The 22040-nt window shown below is 34.2% G+C and overlaps 1 protein-coding gene and 1 non-coding gene across 2 annotated transcripts; both read left to right on the plus strand.

Annotated features, from left to right (window-relative positions):
- The first annotated feature begins 7513 nt into the window (after positions 1-7513).
- On the plus strand, positions 7514-17490 carry PFD1 (PREFOLDIN 1). The gene is given in 5 exon segments (XM_090314772.1): positions 7514-7649; positions 7739-7792; positions 16065-16189; positions 16426-16510; positions 17135-17490. Coding segments are annotated over 5 exon segments (402 nt in total). The 5' UTR covers positions 7514-7625; the 3' UTR covers positions 17249-17490.
- Positions 17491-19451: 1961 nt separating this feature from the next.
- Positions 19452-19533, plus strand: TRNAS-GCU (transfer RNA serine (anticodon GCU)). Its single transcript has one exon. It is a non-coding gene; the product is annotated as a tRNA-Ser (tRNA).
- Positions 19534-22040: the final 2507 nt, after the last annotated feature.

Here is a 22040-nt window from a genome sequence, read left to right on the forward strand (position 1 = left end):
TTGTTTTGCTACTGCAAGAAGAATACAGGAGGAAAAGAACCATTGCCATTGTTGATCAAGGAGAATTGTAGAAGATCAAGCTCGAGAAAGAATTCTTCTTCAATTCCTTAATAAGTTAGTTGTACACACATTAAGATCAAGCCAAAGAGGACAAAAGATTGAACTCTGCAGCTTGACTCTTTTCTTCACTTCATTTCCATTTATCATCCCATGTGATTAAGTGTTGCTATTGTAAAGACAATTTCGTTCTTTATAAAATTGTGCATTTGATTTATCACTTTTGCCTATGCTTATAATCTATTGTGTTAAATGTGTTTGTGACTTTGTGCATACTAAAATTCTAAAGCTTTAATCATTTTGATCATCTGGTTGAAGTTATCTCAGCTAAAACCATTTGAGAGAATAGGATAGCTAGAAACGCATTAGGTCATAACGCACAGTAGCTTTAGGGATAAAAATACTTGTGCTTCACTGCTTTCTGTAATCAATGCATCACCCTAGAAATAGGAACGTGTGGCATTCGCATTGAGAAATGTTGAATAATTGGATAAACAAAAACCCAATGGATCTACATACATTTGGATTGTAAACAAGCATATCTCATCTTTATCCCTACCCACACTCTTACGTGTTCATCTTACTTGGATCAATGCATTCCCCTATCACTTAGCACCATTCCTTTATTAAACCCTATATTTCACTTGAACTCTTGTTTTCTTTTTGTACGCATGCAGTAAAATAGTGTAGATAACTTTTCCAGCATTTATTTAGAACCCTTCTACATCTGCTGCAACGCAAGGCCTACATTAGTCTAACCTAAATTTTTGTGTTCGACCCTGGACTTACTAGGAACCTAAATTAGATTTATACTTGGATCTAGCTCAGAAAAAGCTTGTACGCATTAGCGAGAGAGTGTAACGCATCCCATAAACACAACCCAATCTTCTCACCTAGAGAAGTCATTCACCACTCATCTTCATTCACATCAATCTTGTCTTCTGTCTTCATGTATAATACATTCCTAGTGCACATCACGAAAACCACGAACAGCGACCAGTTTTGTCGACTCCATATTCCTACTATTTTGGAGATTCGTCTGATTGGGGAGTTGGGAACACAACTATACAAGAAGGAATTCACTTCTTCCTTAGTGTGAGGGTAAGCAGAGAAATTGCTCCCTCAAGGACTGATTCGGGGCTTGAACAATGTGGCACCACACTCTCTCCTAGCCTTTGGACTATAACTTATTGTTCATTAGAGGGATCAGTGGTACTTAAGAAGATGTAACTATAGGGGCAAAACGTTAAATTTGGCCCAATTGTACTTACGAGCAATTTGTACAAAGGTCGATGTACCATTGATTGGTTATATTCAATGGACACAGAAATATATCTATAGTGCAAATAGCGCAGCTGTCAGTCTTTAGTGGAGTGACCGACAATTAATGGAAGTTGGTTAATTTAAATAATTAATCATGTACCATTGGAGCTTTAATCTATAGGTCCATAAGGTCCCCTCGTTAGCTCAATTAAGATTAATGAGAATTGAATTAATTCTGGACTAATTTGAATTGTTCAAATTAATAAAGGAAATTAATTATATAAGATATTACTAATTAATTATATGAGGTATAATTAATATAATGTATATGATACATTTTAATAAACTTTTATTTGAGAGAAATAAATATTTGAATATGATTCAAATATTAATTATATGAATGTGATTCATATTAAGTACTATAGCTTAAATGAGAGAATAATAAACTATATGTTATATTGTATATGATATGATATAAACTATAGGTTATTTGTTATATTAGATATAACATATGGTATATATATATATATATATATATATATATATATATATATATATATCAATTTAAAATTAAAAGTGAGCTTTTCTCTCCTCTACGTGCGTTAGTGGGAAGGGGGGTTGAGATTTTCTTCTTCTCCTTCTTCCTACTTCTCAAACGTACGAAAGACAGACAAGTTCTTCCAAGAAGAAAGAGAATTTTTTTCTCTCAAGAGATTACTCCTCCTTTCCTTCCAAAAGTAATTTTTGAAGCTCACACACTCTCAATCGATTCTCGACCGTGAGAATACCGAGGTTGCCACGTGGTAGTGTCCTAATTCTTGGAGAATTGTTGTTGCGTTCGTGAGTTTGTTCAAAAAGTTTAAATTGTTCGTGTTGATCACTGGGAGAGGATTCGTGAAGATAATTTGGTCTTCAAGGGTGAGTGTTCTTTCAGCCTTTATTTCCTCTTAGTTCTGTGAAAATTGTATGTTTAATTAGGAATGTATATTTTGTTTCCGTTTTTTGTAAATTTTTTCATGTGCTATAAAATTAAACGATTCGCTTCTGCTTTGGGTGTCCGCACATCCTTTCACTTATGAACAATTAGTTATAATCCAACTATAAACTAGACCTCTCTGGTCAGTGAGAGGGTGAGGCGCCTCATTGTTCAAAAACCGGAATCAGGAACAGATACCCCTACTCACATGTCTCCACATGAACGATCAGTATCAGATCATTTGTAACACTTTACAACTATACAACTATTATAACAATTACAAAGTGGGCATATCTGTAGTGTCACTAGGATAAGATACCAAACCTTATCCATATATTATAGACCGTTTAGATTATTACTTAAACGTGATTCACTTATACGTTAACCACATATATGTTTAAGTTACATTAAATAATCTTGGATCTTATTTTATTGGATTAGGTTAATGCACACTAAATGTTGAATAAAATAACATCTTATTTTATTAAATAAACAATTTGTATACAACAATTTACAAACTATGAAATTAGGGCATCAACCCCAACATGTGCATCATTTGATTGATCTCATGATTTATAATCTTTCTCTAACTAGAGGGTTTAAAATTAGATCATGCAAGTAAGACTAACGTTTGGCTATCCTAGCATAATAGTAGCACGTATCCTAGCATAATAGTAGCACAATAGAGATCAATGATGAAGAATCGTAATGCCTAATTGACTAGTTTCAAGAGATTTAGGAATTAGTAATTACGTGAAAGTAAAGGTGGACTTCGAGAGAGGCAACACAGATAAAAGACTTCTAGATCTAGATGTTATGTTAATCAATTCAAGAACTAAACAATTTAATTTATTATATCCATTGATGAAATTGTTACGCTAGGGTGTCTCCTAATTTAAATTTCTCATATTAGATCACTTTATTTGCTTTTCTAGGATTAGTTTAATTTAACTTTGCATCACAATTGGTCCTTAAATAAAATTGAAATGATCTTTAGCTAACTACTATACTGCAATTTGACAGTATGGTTGCGTGTATCGGAGAGTATAAGGTGTAAGAAGGGTAAGGCTACGTTATACATTGTATTAGCTATGTCAAAAAGTCATTTGGAAAAAAAAAATAATCTTTTTTTTTTTGCGTTTGGTAAAACGTATTTAAATTAAATATGTTAAAATCTCTTTTAAAAACACGTTAATTTCACGTTTACTTCCAAAGCTATCCTACTAGCTTTTAGAATCTCCTAAAATCAAGTAGAATTTTTAATTAACATTTAGTTTTCAGTTTTATACTTTAAAAAATATATATATTTCTCATCTAATTAAATTTATTTTTCTATTTTTTATGAGTTAAGTGCATCATTTTAAAAAAAAAAGTATACCATATTAATATATTTTTTAAAATAAAGCTATTTTCCTTAATATTTAAAAATTAATATATAACAAACAAATTTTATCATATTAAATAATTATTTAAAATTTTAAATTACAAAAAAAAAAATTAAAATGGTGATAAAACTATTTTAATTATTGTATCTAAAATAAGACGTTTTTATATTTATTTACCAAACACTCCAACATACTTTTTCAAATTTAAGCTGAAATTTACCAAACACTATTTTACTTCTTTTCACAACTGATTTTTCTAAAAACACAAATGGCAGCAACTATTTTAAAAGTTACAGCAATCCTAAACAGAATCTAAATTAGATCAAAGTAAAGTGGGTCTTACCTGGTAACTAATTAGCTATGTACCCAAACAAATCAATCATATCTCAAAATTAAAATTGAAATTTAGCTACCGCCCCAAATTCCCGGGAAAGAATGGTGGGTTATTTAGATTGAGGGTTGTTTTGAAATTTAATTGGGGAAAAGGGTAGGTTTGGAACTTATTTAGGGAAAAATTGGAGTTTTTTTGTCCCCATCCGAATGTGTCTCTTGAAGAGATGCATTCGGGAATATTTTATTATTTTTCCCCCGTACGCCAAATTTAAAAAAATAAAAAATAAATCGATCAAGACGCATTCTGACCAAAATTGGCATTTTCCCCCGCGTTTTAGCATAAAAAATCCTACTTTATTCCTTCATTCCACCGTTTTCATCTTCTCCTTTCACAAATTTCATCTTCCTTTACCGATTTTATCTTCTTCTTCACAGATTTCATCCTCCTTCACCGATTTCATCTTCTTCTTCACAAATTTCATCTTCCTTTACCGATTTCATCTTCTTCTTCACAGATTTTATCCTCCTTCACCAATTTCTTCTTCTTCTTCATTGAAACCTTCATTTCATCTTCCCCTTCATCACCAAAGCCCTCATTTCATCTTCACCCAAAACAAAATTTCCTTCATTTCTTCCACATTCTTCATTTATTTTTAAATACCGATCATTTTCTACCTTCATTTGTTTCAGTGTAGTATTTTATTTGGTAAGTTGATATATTTTTGTTATTTAACTTTGAATTAAGTTTTTGATAATTTTTACTGATTTTTTTAATGTTCTAGTATAGTATAGGCACATACTCGATACACATATGCCTAACCAGGTAATATTTTATTCATTCATATATCATATATTCATAATGTTTCCATCTTCTGGTTAATTCATTTTTTGACATATATGCATGCAGATTATTTGGTTTGGGAGCCATATAATCATCTGATCCAACTATTGCCGCCATACTGTCTCGATGGCAATGAGATATGGACATCCAGATGTCCATTCATATGTTTTTTTGTTATGGAGTAGCATCACCCAGATCGTGTGATGCGTCAATTTGGGATGTTGCAACAAATTCCTCAACTTTGCAACATGGGCGCCCGACTTCATTCACACGATCTAAGGGGTAGGCATGAGCGAGACTGGATTGCATATCTGGCTCCTCAAATTACAATCTAGAAAAATCGACACAGTTTGGTTGTTAATAGACCTCCTATTAACAACAGTGTAGATACCGAGCCTTGATATATTGAATGGTATTCCACTGTGAGCAGACGGTACATAACTAAAGCAGAAGCATCTTATTACTTGTTGGTATGAGTTTATTGTTTACTATGATTGTTTGATTTTATTTCTTCATTGCACACCAAAATAAATTTTAAAGTCATTAACTTGTTATTCAATTCTTTTTCAGGTCGAGCTTCCAAATTTGCCAATATCTGCTCAAAGAGCCTTGCGTAGACTCACCTTGATATATCGAGTGCGATATTTCAATGGTGACGTTCCAATGGAAGAACAAAGTGATCCAGCAAAACATGAGGATGTTCCTATTCAACCTATGAATATCCAACAATGCCACTCGATCAGTACACTTCCATGATGTCATCTCCCTCAACATTTGATTTTTTCCCAACAACCCTCAGTACACTAAGCATGGAAGAAGGACAAACTTCACATGTCCATCCAAATATCCATGACCAGTATGATACATATCGACAACGTAGTGAGGATATACACTTTCTAGAGGAAAGTCGACCACCAAGTGTAAGAGAGCGTGGTGATCATGGACACAATGTCGTTCAATATGATCGATCTAGGCAATAGAGGATCTTCTTCCAATCGTGAATAAAGAACATTGTACATATGATTAAATTTATTAATGAAATTCAATTACAAAAATGCACTTGCAGTCTACAATACATCCTAAAGAACCTTGACTATTATTTACAATAGTCAAAAGTTAATATCTATATTTTTGCATAAGTTTCTAACAACTTTAAACAAAAAAAATAATTTGAAATTAAAAATTAATATTGAGTATATCAAATCAATCATAGCAATTTCTTAATCTCAAAATAACAATATTACTATCAAATCAATCATAGATATTACTAAGCGATTGGATAGATATTACTAAGCGGTCGTTTACTATCCACTATAGTTTTTATTAAGCGCTCGTGTAGAGAATACTAAGCGATCGTTTAGTTATCCACTATATTAAGCGATCGTTTAACTAACTGTTCCGCGATCGTTTAGATATCCATTATACGATCGTTTGGCTAATACTAAGCGATCATTTAGCTAACTATTACGCGATCGTTTAGATATCCATTACGCGATCGTGTACTTTTGTTATTCGATCGTTTAGATAATATTAAATGATCGTTTAGGTTTTGTTAAGCGATTGTTTAGATAATATTAAACGGTCGTTTAGCTAACTGTTATGCGATCGTTTAGATATCCATTACGCGATCGTGTACTAATTTATAAAGCGATTGTTTGGCTAATACTAAACGAACGCTTAGGTTTTGTTATGTGATCGTTTCGATCGTTTAGCTAACTGTTACGCGATCGTTTAGTTTCCGTTTAAATAAATTTGTGTTTAATTTGTAGAATACAATTGGTGTTGTCCATTTAACTAAGCAAATAAATAACTAAGCGATCATTTAGATAAATTTGTGCTAAAATTACATATTGTAAAGTACAATTGGTGTTGTACATAATATAATTGGTGCTAAAATTACATATTGTACAGTTCAATTGATATGTATATCAAACATATCCGGATCGATATTCAGTCATTGATGCATCATACTCACTAATTCACTGACTGTTATATCATTTCTAACTTTCATACCTTTCATATGACCACTAACATAATTTGTTCCAGACTCATCCCAATCCCCACCAAATCGTACAAAGATGTGAAGTAGCACTATTGATCTACAATTGGATAAACAAATCATTGATAAGTGAACGATCGTGTATAAATTACTAAGCAATCGTGTATAATTTACTAAGCGACCGTGTATAAATTACTAAGTGACCGTGTATAAATTACTAAGCGATAATGTATAAATTACTAAGCGATCATGTATAATTTACTAAACGATCGCATAGTAATTTACTAAATGATCGTGTTCAACAGATGCATTCTGATCGGTTTAATTTTTTTTTAATGCGGCATACGGGGGAAAAATAATAAAATATTCCCGAATGCGTTCAACAGATGCATTCTGACCGGTTTGTTATTATTATTATTTTTTAATGTAGTGTACGGGAGAAAAAATAATAAAATATTTTCCAATACGTTTCTTCAAGGGACGCATTTGGATGGGACAAAAAAACTATCATTTCTCCTAAATAAGTTGAAAACCCCATTTTTCCTAATTAACTTTCAAAACAATCCCAATCTAAATAACCAAGAATGGTCAGGGATTTTCTTTTTCTTTTTCTTTTTTTTTCCTACTTAATTAAGTTTAATTATAAAATAAATAAATAATAAATCAGGGGAAAAAAACCGACCCGGTACTTCACAGTTACATCAGACCCTAGACAGTGCAACAAATCATATTTGGTCATAATCATCTTTTACGCGAGCTCTGATCTTCGAAATGGCGGACGAGACGAACAGAGCTGTGAGTGTTTTTACTCTTTACTCTTGTTTTTCCGCTAATCGCTGCTATTTTTCCGATGCATGAGCTTTCGGTTTTCTTTCTCGAATCAGACTTTCTTGGAAATTCAAGGTCGTATAATTGAGATTACTGGAAAGCTGAAGCAGGTAATTCCCTTTCATTTATTGGACTTGCTGGAAATTGTTTAGTTTAGTCTTGTAGGAATGAAAGGTTTTAGTAATTCTTGTCTGGATTGATCTTACAGGTTTTGTGCTGATGATTAGAAGCTTATTCTTTTTCTCAGTATTTAGTTAGTAATGTAAATGAATGTTTCCTGGGTCAACTGATGAGTTTACTCGATGTTGGTTCTTTTATTTCTTGTACATTTATACGTTGTTTACTTCTTTTTTTTTTTTTTTTTTTTTTGAAAACTTTTTATTGTATTTATATATCTTTTCTAAGAAATGATGAACACTTCACTCTTAAAAAACCAACAAACACAACCTAACGGACACAGGGACAGGGTGATCACTAGAAAACCTTCAAATCTAGGTTAATACTGAAAGCGTAAAAGGAATTACAAGAACATTTATAATCTGGGTTAATATTGGAACTGGTATAGTTGCAAAAGATTTTGTTTCTTATTCAAATCAGAGGCCGTGAATTATACAAGGTGATAAAAGTATTCTAAAGAACTAAAATTATCTGAAAAAAATTCTAGCATTTGTTTCCTTCCAGACACCCACAAAATTAGAAGTCATTAAAGGCTCCCAACACTGGGGTGAATTACAAGAAAACTCTCCAATTAGAAGTCATAAAAAGAAAAACTATAACCTCTTAAAGGGTGTTTATGTTTACACCAAAAAAATGCATGAAATAAAATAAAATCCAAAAAGCTGTCAAAGGTCGGAAAAATATACTCGAAGATCCTTGCATTCCTAAAGAAGAAAACTTGATTTATAGTCAACCAAAAGGTTTTTTCACGCCATGGAAGTAATGACCTACAAAAACTGAAGATAGAATACCAAATATGTCATCCGGAAAAACCACAAACCAACCAAAGGCATCAAGCATTGTTATCCAAAACTGGGAAGCAAAGAAGCAATGGACAAAGAGATGTCAAATGAAAAAAAAAAAAAAAAATGGACATAGAGATGACAGGATGGTCACATACCATGATTTAGAGAGGGCGAAATGAGGCATTCTCCTTTGTAATTGATTTGTTGTACTAATTCTACTAAGACTAGTGTAGGAGTTTTCCAGATCATTTAATAGAGGTTGCTCAAATTAGGGTACCAACGACTGGTGTTTCTGGATAGCTCTTTTGTGTTTTCTAGGGAGTCTTAGTCCTCCAAATAGCAGAAAAAGACTCACGCAAAGGGAGAAGGGTCCAACAAAGGGGAGACAACATCCATCTCTTCCCTATCGAACAAAGAGTGACAAAACTTGAACAAAAAGAAAAAGGAGCTCCTTAACCAAACTAAAATGTCAAAAGCCACATGACTTTTAAAGGAAGGAAAATGATAGAGACGAGGGAATGTAGAGCAGTGGGGTCTATACTCCACCCCATAATCTTCCAAAATGTACATTTCCTTCCCCTCTCCCACCACACGATGGAACAAGTGGAAAAAGAAGGGAGCTCCTTAGAAGTATAAGTGCTTTTAACCCCACCCGACAGCCACTTGAAAGGATGAGGATCAAATTTGCTAACAATAATCCTGGCTTAGAGAGAATTAAGATCAAGAGAGAAATGCCAAAGCCTTTTGGCTAAAAATGCTTTGTTCTGAGTCCTTAAATTCCCAAATCCTAACCCCCTAAGGTGATGATATTGCATTCTTTGCCGAGGGTAGGAAAGGACCTTGATCATATGCTTTGGAGCTTTGGCTAAGAGGATAGGAAAGGACCTTGATCATATGCTTTGGAGCTTTGGCTAAAAATGCTTTGTTCTGAGTCCTCAAATTTCAAAATCCTTACCCCCCAAGGTAATGATATTGCATTCTTTGCAGAGGGTAGGAGAGGACCTTGATCATATGCTTTGGAGTTGTGATTTTGTTGGGTGGACATGTTTCTTTGATGAGTTTGGTTTTGATCTTGCTAGACATTATGATTGCAAAGAGATGATCAAGGAGTTCTTTCTTCATCCGCCCTTTAAGGAGAAAGGAAATATTTTGTGGCAAGCGGTTGTTTGTGCTATTTTGTGGGGGCTTTGGAGTGAGAACAATAGGACTTTAGAGGGATGAAAGGTCATCCTTACAATGTTTTGTCCTTTGCTAGATTCCACGTTTCCTTGTGGACTTCTGTTACAATGGGGTTTTTTTTGTAGTTATTTGCCTGGTATTATCTTTATCTCTATCAGCCCCTATCCACAAAAATTTCTAGAGATCTTTTCAACTCCTTACAAATAGCCATCGACATTTTTTTTTTATAAGAAACAAATTTCATTGATGTATAAAATTTACAAAAGAAGGCCGAAGCCCAACCCAATGGAATTACAAAAGAGATCTCCAATTGGTCAAAAGGGAAGAAAGGGTGTATGATCTCTTTCCAAGTATTCCATAAGAAAGCACGAATAAGATGCATCCAAATGACCTTCTTGTTTTTCGTAAAGGGGTGTCCGTTGAGAGTGTAGGAGAAAGCACTTTGTGTCCTTGGGGAAGGCAGTATACCATCTAAAGGATGAAAAGATCTCTTCCCAAAATCTCATGGCAAAATGACAATGGATGGATAGGTGACTAGATGGTTCATATCCAGACTCACATGAGGCAACATTGGGGGAAAAAGGCCATGTGGGGGAGCCGTCTTTGTATCCTGTCACATGTATTGATGACATTGTGACTAACTTTCCAGAGGAAAAATTTAACCTTTTTAGGGTAAAAATCTTTCCAAATAGCTACATATAAGGGGTGATCAGTGGCTTCCGGGTCATCTCCCAATGCATGGGTGAGGGATTTAGTGGAAAAGGAACTGGAGGGGTCAGGTTGCCAGATCCAAGTGTCCTCTGTGATGGAAAGGTGGACACCATGGATGGTGTTCATAAGGTCAAGCCAATCTTCGATCTCCTCCTCCTTGAGGTTTCTCCTATATGTAAGAGACCATCCCTGTCTAGAGTCTGAAAGTTCATGAATAGAGGACCATTGGTGGTTGGTCAATGAAAACAACAGGGGTAGATCTCTTTAAGAGGTGTGGCCCTAATCCATCTGTCATGCCAAAAAGAAGTGTTTTTCCCGTTCCCCACTTTTATAGTAACATTGTCTTTAATAAGGTTCAAGTGTTCCATGATGGCACTCCATGGATCCTTGATGTAATTGGGGAAAAGAGCATTCGGCCAAGATTTATTTGTAGACACCCCATATTTAGCATCCGCAATCTGTTTCCATAAGGCCCCATCTTCATGTAGATATCTCCAAACCCATTTTGTGAGAAGAGCATGATTTTTATCAATCAGTGTTTGTAACCCAAGGCCCCTTTTAATTTGTCTTAGTGACTTTATCCCATCTAAAAGATGGGATCCACCATTTGATGAGGGACCCTTCCACAGAAAATTTCTGAATTATTTTTCCATAGTGTTGGCAACCGTGGTGGGAAGCTTGGGACAAGTAATAGGTGGGGAGATTGGATAGTGTGGCTTGTAAGAGAGTGAGGCGACCCCCCTTGGAAATCTGTTTATGGTTCCATGTATGAAGTCTGTTTTCAGTCTTCTCAATAATAGGGTTCCAAAAGGAGATCGAATTTGGTTTACCAAATAGTGGAAGCCCAAGGTATGAGCAAGGCCAATGGCTCACTCTACAGCTATACGTCCCAGCTAACTGTTCCAGATATTTGGTAATAGTGTAGATACCCAATAATTCAGTTTTGTTGTGGTTTATATTAAAACCTGAAGCCTTCTCAAAAGTGTTAACGAGACTGAAGAGGTTTTTTAGGGAGTCATCAATGTTGTCCGAAAAAAGGATGGTGTCATCAGCAAAGAGAAGATGGTGCACCTATAAAGATCTCGGTCCAATGCAGAAGCGTTTAATCTAACCCCCTAGAGCTAGCCTCAATTAGCATTCTATTGAAACAATCCATGATGATGACAAATAGGAAGGATGACAGAGGGTCATCTTGTCTAAGGCCCCTCAAAGCACGGATCTTGCCTCTAGGACAGCCGTTAATCAAAATAGAGAAATTTGCAGAAGAGATACAACCCCTAATCCATTCGTGCCAAGTGGTGCCAAAACCTTTGGCCTGTAGAACGAGATCCAGAAAAGCCCAGTCAACTCTATCAAAAGCTTTCTCAAGATCAATCTTGATCACAATTCTTTGTTTCTTCTTCCTGGCATAATCTTCAAAGATCTCGTTAGCAATCAAAGATGCATCAAGGATCTGTCGACCTTCAACAAAAGCGAATTGTTAAGGAATAAGAGTGTGTGGTAAAACTCTCTGGAGCCTCTCTGAAAGGACTCGAGCAATGATTTTATATTTGCAGGAAATAAGACTAATAGGTCTAAAGTCACTCATAGATCTAGCATCAACCTTTTTGCATTTAGGCTTGCATTAATAATACCTTTCTTGAAAAAATCTTGGAACACCCAAAAGAATCAGATTATTGTGGAAATCTCATTACTTGACGGTATGGAGGAGTCATCGGGTTATTCGCCCGTCTTGAGAGCTCAAAAGACGAGTCTAAAGGCTCAGCTTATCTCGGTGGTGGCTAAAGTGGAAAGCCTTTGCAGGCTCACTTGGCTTAATGAAGGTGACCAAAACACCAGGTTTTTCCATTGTGTTGTTGCCACTAGGAAAAGACAACACATTGTTCTTGAGATCAAATCCTCTGCCGATATTAGTCTTCTCTCGGAATCTGAAATTGTCGAGGAATTCCAAAGGTTTTTTACAAGTCTGTACCCAAAGAAGACTAGCCTTGCTGCCTTTCCCACTTGCAACCACCCTTCCCTCACGATGCAATAGTCTTTACAGCTTGAATCCCCTTTCACCAAGCAGGAAATTTGGGGGGTTGTTTGCGCCCTTGGTTCCAACAAATCTCCGGGCCCTGACGCATATACATTTGAGTTCTATAAAAAATCTTGGCACATCCTTAAGCCCGACATATTGAGGGTGTTTCAAGATTTTTTTAAGAAAGGTATCGTCAATGCCAACATTAATGAAACTTACATTTGTCTCATCCCAAAGCGTGTTGGTGCTAAAAGAGTTGGTGACTATAGGCCAATCAGCTTGACCACGGGTATCTACAAGATTTTAGCTCGAGTTCTCTCAGAAAGATTGAAGGTTGTCCTCCCCCATTTGATCTCCCCTTTGTTGAGAGGCGCTAAATATTGGATGCCTCTCTTATTGCCAATGAGGTCATTGATGAGTGGTCTAGAAAAGGGAAAAAGGGCATTGTGATTAAATTAGATATCGAAAAGGCTTTTGACACTGTTGATTGGGGTTTCCTTGACAACTCTCTTAAAGTTAGAGGCTTCGATAACCTCTAGAGGAAATGGTTTATGGGCTGTATTTCATCCGCCGATTTCTCCATTCTTATTAATGGTCGCCCTAGGGGCAAGATTCATGTTACCAGAGGTATTAGGCAAGGTGATCCCTCTATCCCCTTTCCTCTTTAATATTGTGATCGATACCCTCAGTCATATGCTTACATAGGCTGAATTGGATGAAAAGATTCAGGGTTTTTCTTTTGGTTCTGGCAACCTTTCCATCTCCCATCTTTAGTTTGCAGATGACACCATTTTATTTTCTATCTACAACCTTGATCAGATCAGGAACTTGTTCGATGTCATTGATGCTTTCCAATCTTGCACTGGCTTATCCATCAACCACCAAAAATCTGAGATTCTTGGCATCAGTTTGTCCCCATCACAGCTCCAGGACATTGCTGGTTTATATGGCTGCAAGGTTGGGTCGTGGCCTAACACCTATCTTTGCTTGCCCCTTCTTGGAAAACCTAGAACTCTCTTTCTGGGCCCCTGTTATTGAGAAAATCGAACAAAGATTTCATGCTTGGTCCTACGAATACATCTCCAAAGGGGGTTTTTATTCAAGCATCTTTGAGTAACCTCCCCACATACTACCTATCTCTCTTCACCATCCCTAGCAAGGTGGCTAATATTATTGAAAAACTTTTCCGTGATTTCTTATGGAAAGGGAAACTCGATGGCCCGAACTCTCACCTTGTTGGGTGGAAAAAAGTCACTACCCCTCAATCTAGGGGGGGCTTAGGGATAACTAACCTTAAGCTGGGAACGAGGGGCTCCTTGCAAAATGGATCTGGCGTTTTAGGTTGAAGCGATCGGCCTTATGGCGCAGAGTTATCATGGCCAAATTTGGAGTTTCCCCCTATGACAACAAAGCTGGTATTAGATCGATTTCCTCATCTAAAGGTCCTTGGAAGGCCTTGCATCATCTCCATCCATTGGTGGACTCGCATGTACCTGCCACATTGGGCTTGGGAAACACTATTTTGTTCTGGCATGATGCTTGAATTGAAAACAGACAGTTGATCACCTCATTTCCCAACTTATATATATGCCCTGTCTCTTGCAAAGAATGCCTTGGTCAGTGACCTTTGGATTGTTGACACTAGTGGTTGGGACCTTCATCTCCATCGCCATCTCAATGATGTGGAAACTGAGGAATGGACCACCCTCTCCCAACTCAACATTTATCAGCCCCAACATGCCCAAGATAATTGGTTTTGGAATTTGGAACCATCTGGCATTTTCTCCACAAAGTCATGGATCGATTCCCGCTACAACAACAATGGGTCCCCCACCGAGGCCTCCATTAAAGGTATTTGATCTGATCTTTATCCAAAAAAGGTTAAATTCTTCCTTTGGGAGCTCTCCCGTAGGGCCATCCTCACTCACGACAAGCTTCAACGTTGCAACCCATCTACTCTGCTTTGCCCAAGCTGGTGCCATCTTTGTAAAAAGGACAACGAGTCCCAAAGCCATCTATCCTTGTTCTGTGAGTTTTCGAGAGCCTTTTGGAACATTATCCTTCCTGCTTTCAACTGGCATATGGCCTTTCCATCTGATATTAGCCTTTGCCTCTCCCTTACTCTTGATTATCATCCTTTCAAGGGAGAAAAGGCCTCCTTTGGATGAATTTTGTTAGAGCTTTCCTCTGGTCGGCTTGGTTTGAACGGAACAACCGCCTCTTCAACAACAAAATCCAGCACATCGACATCTTTTTTGATCATGTCCTTAATACTACTATATCTTGGTGTAAATTGTCTAAGCTCTTTTACGATTATAGCTTCAATACTCTTTTGTCCAATTGGAGAAATATTTTGTAACTCCCTTGGATCCGGGGCTTTCTTTCCCCCCTCTTTTGTAATTTCATCTATCAATGAAATTTATTTCTTATCAAAAAAAAAAAAAAAAAAAAAAAAAAAAAACCTTGGAACACGCTCTTGATGTCTTTCTTAAAGATGTTCCAATATTTTTTAAAGAATTCAGCAGTGAAGCCGTCCAGGCCCAGTGTCTTGTTCGAACCAAGGTCCTTAATGGCTGCAAATATTTCCTGATCAGTAAAAGGAAGCTCCAATTCGTTGGCCTGTAGAGGGGTGATAGGGTCCCATTGGTCAATCGGGGGCATGTGTCTATGGCCATCATCTTTCGAGTACAGATCTTCATAAAAAGAAATAAACTCAGTCTCTATCTCACCTTCGGTAAGGAGACTGTTTCTCTCCCTCGATAACACCTCCATCACAGTATTCTTTCTTTCCCTTGCATTCATAAGGCAATGGAAAAAGGAAGAGTTCAAGTCTCCATCTTTTAACCAAATATGCTTACTTTTTTGTCACCAAGAAATTTCTTCTTTTGTGTTAAGGGAAAGAATATGTGCCTTTCTCTGTCTCCTTTTCTACATGTCAGATGGGTTGAGTGGGCCAAGCTCTTTCTTGGAATCAAGTCCAGCAAGATCAAAGAGAAGTTGGTTTTTCAAGGTAGTCAAGCATCCGAAGGTAGATTTGTTCTTGGCAGGCAACTCAATGCACAAATTACAAAAATTCAAGAAGCTTTCTTGGCTAAACTTGAAAGAAAAAGCACAAAGGCTAAAACTCAATCAATCGTAATCTTCTCAAAATAACCGTATGACAAGACTTTAGACAACCTTCCAATAAAACCCTGTGTTCACATTATAGATCATAGCAAAATGACAAAAATATCCCTACTTAATGGAAAATAATAAAAGTAAATGAAAATTATTAAATAAAATATAAATAATAATTTTGATGTAATGGTTCAAAATGTCAACAACATATATGGCATAGTGACTGAGGCAAATCCTGTACATCTCAAGATCAAAATGCAGATGCATTGATTGCTATCTTTTGTGCATTACAAAATTAGTTCTTTTTTATTCTTCAATGTGTCACACTGTCACTTTATCTGAACAGAGAATTTTTTACTTTGAGTTAAAGCCGGTCTTTTCCTTGATTTGCAGTTGCAAACCCAGATACGAAACAAGGAGGGAGAGAAGAAGCGAGCTTTTTTAACCTTGGAGGAGCTTAAACAGTTGTCTGAAGACACTAATGCGTACAAATCTATAGGTACTTAACAAAGCTTTATGTTTTTACCGGAAGGTTGTTCACCCTTTGCCTAAATTATTAGCTGCCAAAACGTGTAATAGTTTTTAACCTTGTTAGATTCACTTTACTTATCACTGATTTCCATCCATCATTCTTTATGGTGCAGGGAGAACGTGAGTTATGCTGAACTTAAGTGAACGACTTAAAGTTAGATATTTTATTTCTCATATTATACAGATGAAATTCTCTTACTTTGTGTTGTCTCGTTCTGACCAGGTTTGTTTTAGAGTCAAAGTCAGTTCTAATGAATGAACAGGAGCAAAAGTTCAAGGATAGTGAAACTGCAATTGCCTCGTTGCAGGTACCTATTAGTATTAGTTTCCTCTGCAGAGACGAGAAGTCTTCCTTTGAATTGTATACCTGCCATTGACGTTGTCTCTTTTTGAAGATTTAGTGACATTTGCCTCCACTAAATAGTATTTTCTTCCTCTTCTTAATTGCATATTTTCTTGCCTTCACTAATTCTGACTTTGATAAGTACGTTTTAATTTTTACATTAACTTCCAAACACTTATCTTGATTGAAGCCAATTCGATGTTGTTTTTCTACTAACCTTTTTTATGTAAATGAATCACATATTATAGCATTAAGAATGAAATTAGCTGAAGAGTGAAGAGTTGGATGCCAACAATACCATCTTTATTCTTGGCATCTTACTGAAAGCAAACTTATGCCTCTGTTTTCACTCCTTTCCCTTTATTTAAAATTGCTTGCCATTATGACTGGTGGAGGTGCCCTTACCAGGAGATCTGGAGTGCAGTATGCTTTCAATGCTTCCCATTGAACTTTTGCGATTTACACTATTTAGAGATATTCTTGTTGTTTTTATTAAAAAAGTGATATCCTTGTTTTATCTTGGACAAATGGCATTTGGCCTTTTCTCTTTTCTCCATTTATGAAAGATGATTTTCTTGGACATTTGTAGACCTCAAAGGAGTATTTAGAGAAGCAAATGGCTGAGGTGGAGAACAACTTGAGGGAGCTGTTGCAACAAGATCCAGGTATAGCTCGCCAGATTATGTCTATGTCTGTAGCATAGGGCAGGCTCCCCCCCCCCCCCCCCCCCCCCCCCCCGGATTTGACATTAGCTTAGCTCACCTTTTTGTGTTGAATGTTTTCATGCTCTTGGGTCAAGAATTTGGCTGGTGTGGTGTTGTGAGTTATGATTCTACTTGGTTGCCTTCTGTAATGTCTGATTCCAAAACTTTGTTTGATATGCAATTCATACTTCCAAGTTCTGAACTCTGTTTTCGTAGTTTGAAGGGTTTTTTCGTCTTGAAATTACTTGATTGCAACACTTTAACAAACTACATGGAGTGATTGATCAAATTAAAAATTCATGAGTACAATTGTAGTAAACTTCCTAGTCTAAGGTTGATTTTTGCACTTTCCCCCTTTTTTGGTTTTTTTTTTTGGGGAAAAACTCAATTTCTCTCTTAGATTTTTTGTAATATTTCAAAATGTGGTTTTTTTAAAAAAAAAAAAAAAAAAATTGTGGGGCAATAAAAAGTCATGATAAATAAATTTTCTCAGTACTAAGATAGATAATTATAGTTTTTAGAGGGGAAAGTCCATTTATGACGAATTGAATTAATTAAAAATCTTAACTAGTAATTATATCAATCAAGACCTAAAGTTCGAGTGAATAATTTAGACTTGGTAATTATTTTTAGATTCCATTTAAAGTCAAATAAGAATAACCTAAACAAAATATATATCTTCCAAAATTCTTCCTAAACAAGCAGAAAAATAGAGAAAAGACAAGAAGAAAAATCACTCATTTATTAAAGTCATTAATAGTTTTAAAACGAAATTCTAATAAAGGATCAAAGTAGGATCTTAATAAAGGATCTATTTCTCCTATCTTCTTTTCCTCTATCTCCTCTTATATACCCTTAATCAGGTATTTCTCAAAAGATCATTTGGCTTGGCTACAAAAATAGAAAACTAAAGGTAGAGACCAAATAAGCCATTTTCCAAACTTCAAAGTTTACAATGTTGAATTTTAAAACTTAAGGACCAAAATGTTACTAAATCCAGACTTTAGGGACTAAAAATGTTCTCTTTTTTTTTTTCCTTTCATAATTTAGTCTTAAAAGCTATAGGTTATATGAAGTCATTGTAAAATTTAGGTCAAAATTTAAAAATGATTACAAATATTTCGTCTTAGAATTTTCGTAGTTCTATATAAGAGGTCCAAGAGTGCTCGGGGTTGGGTTAGATTGGATTGAAGCATTTTTTAGACTCAACTTAATTATTTGAGATGTAAGTTTCTTAAACCCAAATAACGCTTATTAAATGACGAATTTAATCCAATCCAATTGGGTTGGTTTGGGTTACTCAGGTCATCGTTTAAAATGTGATTCTAAAAATAAGTAAAATGTTAATATGTAAAAATGTTATTTAATTGTTTTCATATATTGAATTAGGATTAACAATTCAATTTAAATTTATATTATGGAATTTTTCTTTTCAAAGTGTTGAAAGATTATTTTTAGGAGTTGTTGGAGAATAAATTAAAAAAAAAGATTAAAAAAATACATATATGTATATATAATTATACTATAAGTGAAAAGAAAAACTAATGTATCATAAGTGGAAAAAAACATACATTTTAGAACTAACCATAAGTTCGAGTTGGTTTGAGTTATTTTAGGTGAACCTATAAACCAATCCAACTTAAATGAGTTGACAATCTAACCCAAACTGTATTGTTTGCATTGGATTGATCAAATTTTTTTAACACTTCTAGGTCCATGAACTTCAAACAATATATATATAATAGGAGATTAGGAGTCCTTAAAGCTATCAAATAGGTTCTAAACTTTTAATTTTTATTTCTAGAGGGGGAGGTCATGCTTTTCATTTTTCTTATCCCAATTCCAAAAATCTTCACGACTTTCAGCAGGCGAGTTGCAGCCTACAATCCAAACTGAGGACGGGTTTTTGGAAAGGTTGACCTATTCGGGAATCTCCGGATCTACGCTTATTTTCTCAAACAAGAGAAAGAAACAAACATAAAATTCAATAGATCTCTAACCATTCAAAACTCAGAAAGTTATCTTTTAAAAAAGTAAATTTTATCTTTAGTAAAACCTTTACATTAAAAAATAGCATCAACTTTTTAATTTCCTTTTTTTAAAAAAAAATGGTCAAGACCAAATGACAAAATTACATTAGAAGCTAGTAAAGATGATTATGTATATGATATATAAAATTATTCTTATCCTATGCCCAAAGAAGTCGCTTTGGCCGAGTGGTTAAGGCGTGTGCCTGCTAAGTACATGGGGTTTCCCCGCGAGAGTTCGAATCTCTCAGGCGACGTGTTTTTTTTTTTAATCTTTTTTCCGTATATTCCTACGTTTGGATTTTACGTGAATTAAATTCGTGGGTTAACGTGGCATTCCTATTCTCTTTCTTTCTTTTTCTTTGAAAATAATTACTTTCTTATTGTTAAACCTATATAAATTTAGTGTTTAAAAATAACAGATCAAATTTATATCCACTTTTAAAAATAGATAAATTATAAGCAAATATGAGTATAGATCAAATGATATGATTTTGTATTATCATCTTTTAAGGGTTGAGGTTCGATCTCCGTATTTAACATATTATAAAAAAAAATTATTGTTAAAAAATCAAATGTGTTCTAAACAAAATTAAAATTTTATCTTAAATTAAGATGAATTTGGTAACTATTTTGTTTTCTATTTTAAATTTTAAGAATTAAGTTTCTGAATTCTACTAAATTTTTGTGTTAGGTCTATTTTCTATCAATATTTTTAAAAAATTAAGTAACATTTGGAAAACTGAAAATGGTGATTTTTTAAAAGTGGTTTTTATTTTTATATTTTGATTAAAAGTACAAATGTTTTTTTTTTTCTCAAGGAAAGTGAAAAGAATGATAAGAAAATTCAGAGAAAGTAGACATAAATTATTCAAAAATAGAAAATTAAAAACAAAATACTTACCAAATAGGGTGTCGTGGGGTTCCACACTATCAAGCTCGGTGGGCCTTGATAATTGGTTTCGTGCAAATGAGGCCTAGTATTTAGTTTTTACTTTTTGAAATATGTGTTGTTGTACTATGTTGTCATCATTTCTATTAAAATTCTTAGCTAAATTCTAATATATAGTTTCCAAAATGTGGTTTGATTATTGAAAACACTCCTAACAAAATAAAAAAAATAAAAAAAATCAATAGGTAGAAGTAGTATTTATAATTTTAATTTTCAAAAACCAAAAATCAAATGGTTTCAATGATTAGTTTGTAGGTGATCTCTTTTCCCAAATTTACAAATTCACTATCGGTAACATGTGAAGGTTAGATGAGTTTTCTTGAACAAATTTTGCCATAGACATACTGATGAATACATTTTTTATTTTAAAAAGTTCTAAATAATTCTCTAATTTAATTTAAATATCTTTATAATTTATAAAGATAAGCTTCAAACGCAAATAATTTAGCTGCAATTTAGTTGTTTCTGGTTCTTATAGTTTCTTTGAAAAAGAGATTTCATCAAATTACTTAAAATATTTTGTCAAGTTACCCATGAAAGAGATGGAAATCTTTTGATTTAAAAAGTCAAAAAGCTCGATCTAACAATTATTCTTCTAAAAAAGTATATAATGATAAATACCAAAAAAATAACAAGGAAAAGAAACTTACAAAGAAGAGAAAAGTAAATGAAAACTAGATATAATTAAAAAGAGAATAAGGTATAAAATTGCACATGTAATGAAAATGAAAGAAAGAAATGACAAAACTGAGAAGAAAAATTTGGAGAATGAGAAATAAGAATAAACAAAAACAACATAAACGATCATTTGGGGAAAAATATGAAAAGATAGAATTTCCCAACAACACATGTTATTGAATTCAGATAGAAAAAATATATAATAGGAATAAAAAAATAAAAAATTTGAGGAGATTTGAGAAATTTGTTATATTTGTAATTGTTTAACAATATTATTATACACATAGTTATTAATCTTAAAAATACTATTCATAACATTTTTACCCATATATATAACAAGGACCATAATAGTTACTAAAAAAGTTAAGGACTAAAATAGGCATAAAAATCTAGAGATAAAAATAGAATAATTTTAAAAGTTTAGGCCCTATTTCATAATCTTTAGATTCTTGGTTTTTTGAAAATTAATTTTCTTTTCTCATAATTTTTTCGTTATGATTTTATATTTTCTATGTAAATATTTGAATTTTTAGCCAAATTTCAAACAAATTTTTTTTTTTTAAAACTATTGTTTTGGACTTCATTTGATAACTATTTAGTTTTTTGTTTTTGTTTTTTGAAAATTAAGCTTATTGACACACACGCAAGTGTACACATCAATTTTAGTTTTGTTAAAACAATTGTACAATCGAGTATCGTCCTCTTAACTATTTAATCCTACTAGTAGGGGTGGTCATTCAAACCGCAAAAACCAAACCGTTTCTAAAAACAGAACTGAAAACTCAGTGAACCAAAATATTCGGTTCGATCTGGTTTGAAGAAATTTTGAAACCGAATTAATTCGGTTCGGTTCGGTTTCACTTTTGAAAACCGAATTTGAAACCGAACCGAACCGCATATATGTGGTTCGGTTCGGTTTGAATCAATGAATCGGTTCGGTTCGATTTCACATTTTAAAAAATTCGGTTTGGTTCGATTTGGCCGAACCGTTTCCACCCTTACCTAGTAGCTATTAGGAAATTGCCAAAACTTGATTTAAGGATTCAACAATTGATGATAGTTTTGCAATCATAATTATAAAGAAAACAATCAATAATCAATAAACGAATCCACTAGTTAAAACATCTTAGGATG

This window comes from Benincasa hispida, chromosome 6 (genome assembly GCF_027475165.1).
Source record: "Benincasa hispida cultivar pf3 chromosome 6, pf3_genome.v1.1, whole genome shotgun sequence".
Lineage (NCBI taxonomy): Eukaryota > Viridiplantae > Streptophyta > Magnoliopsida > Cucurbitales > Cucurbitaceae > Benincasa > Benincasa hispida.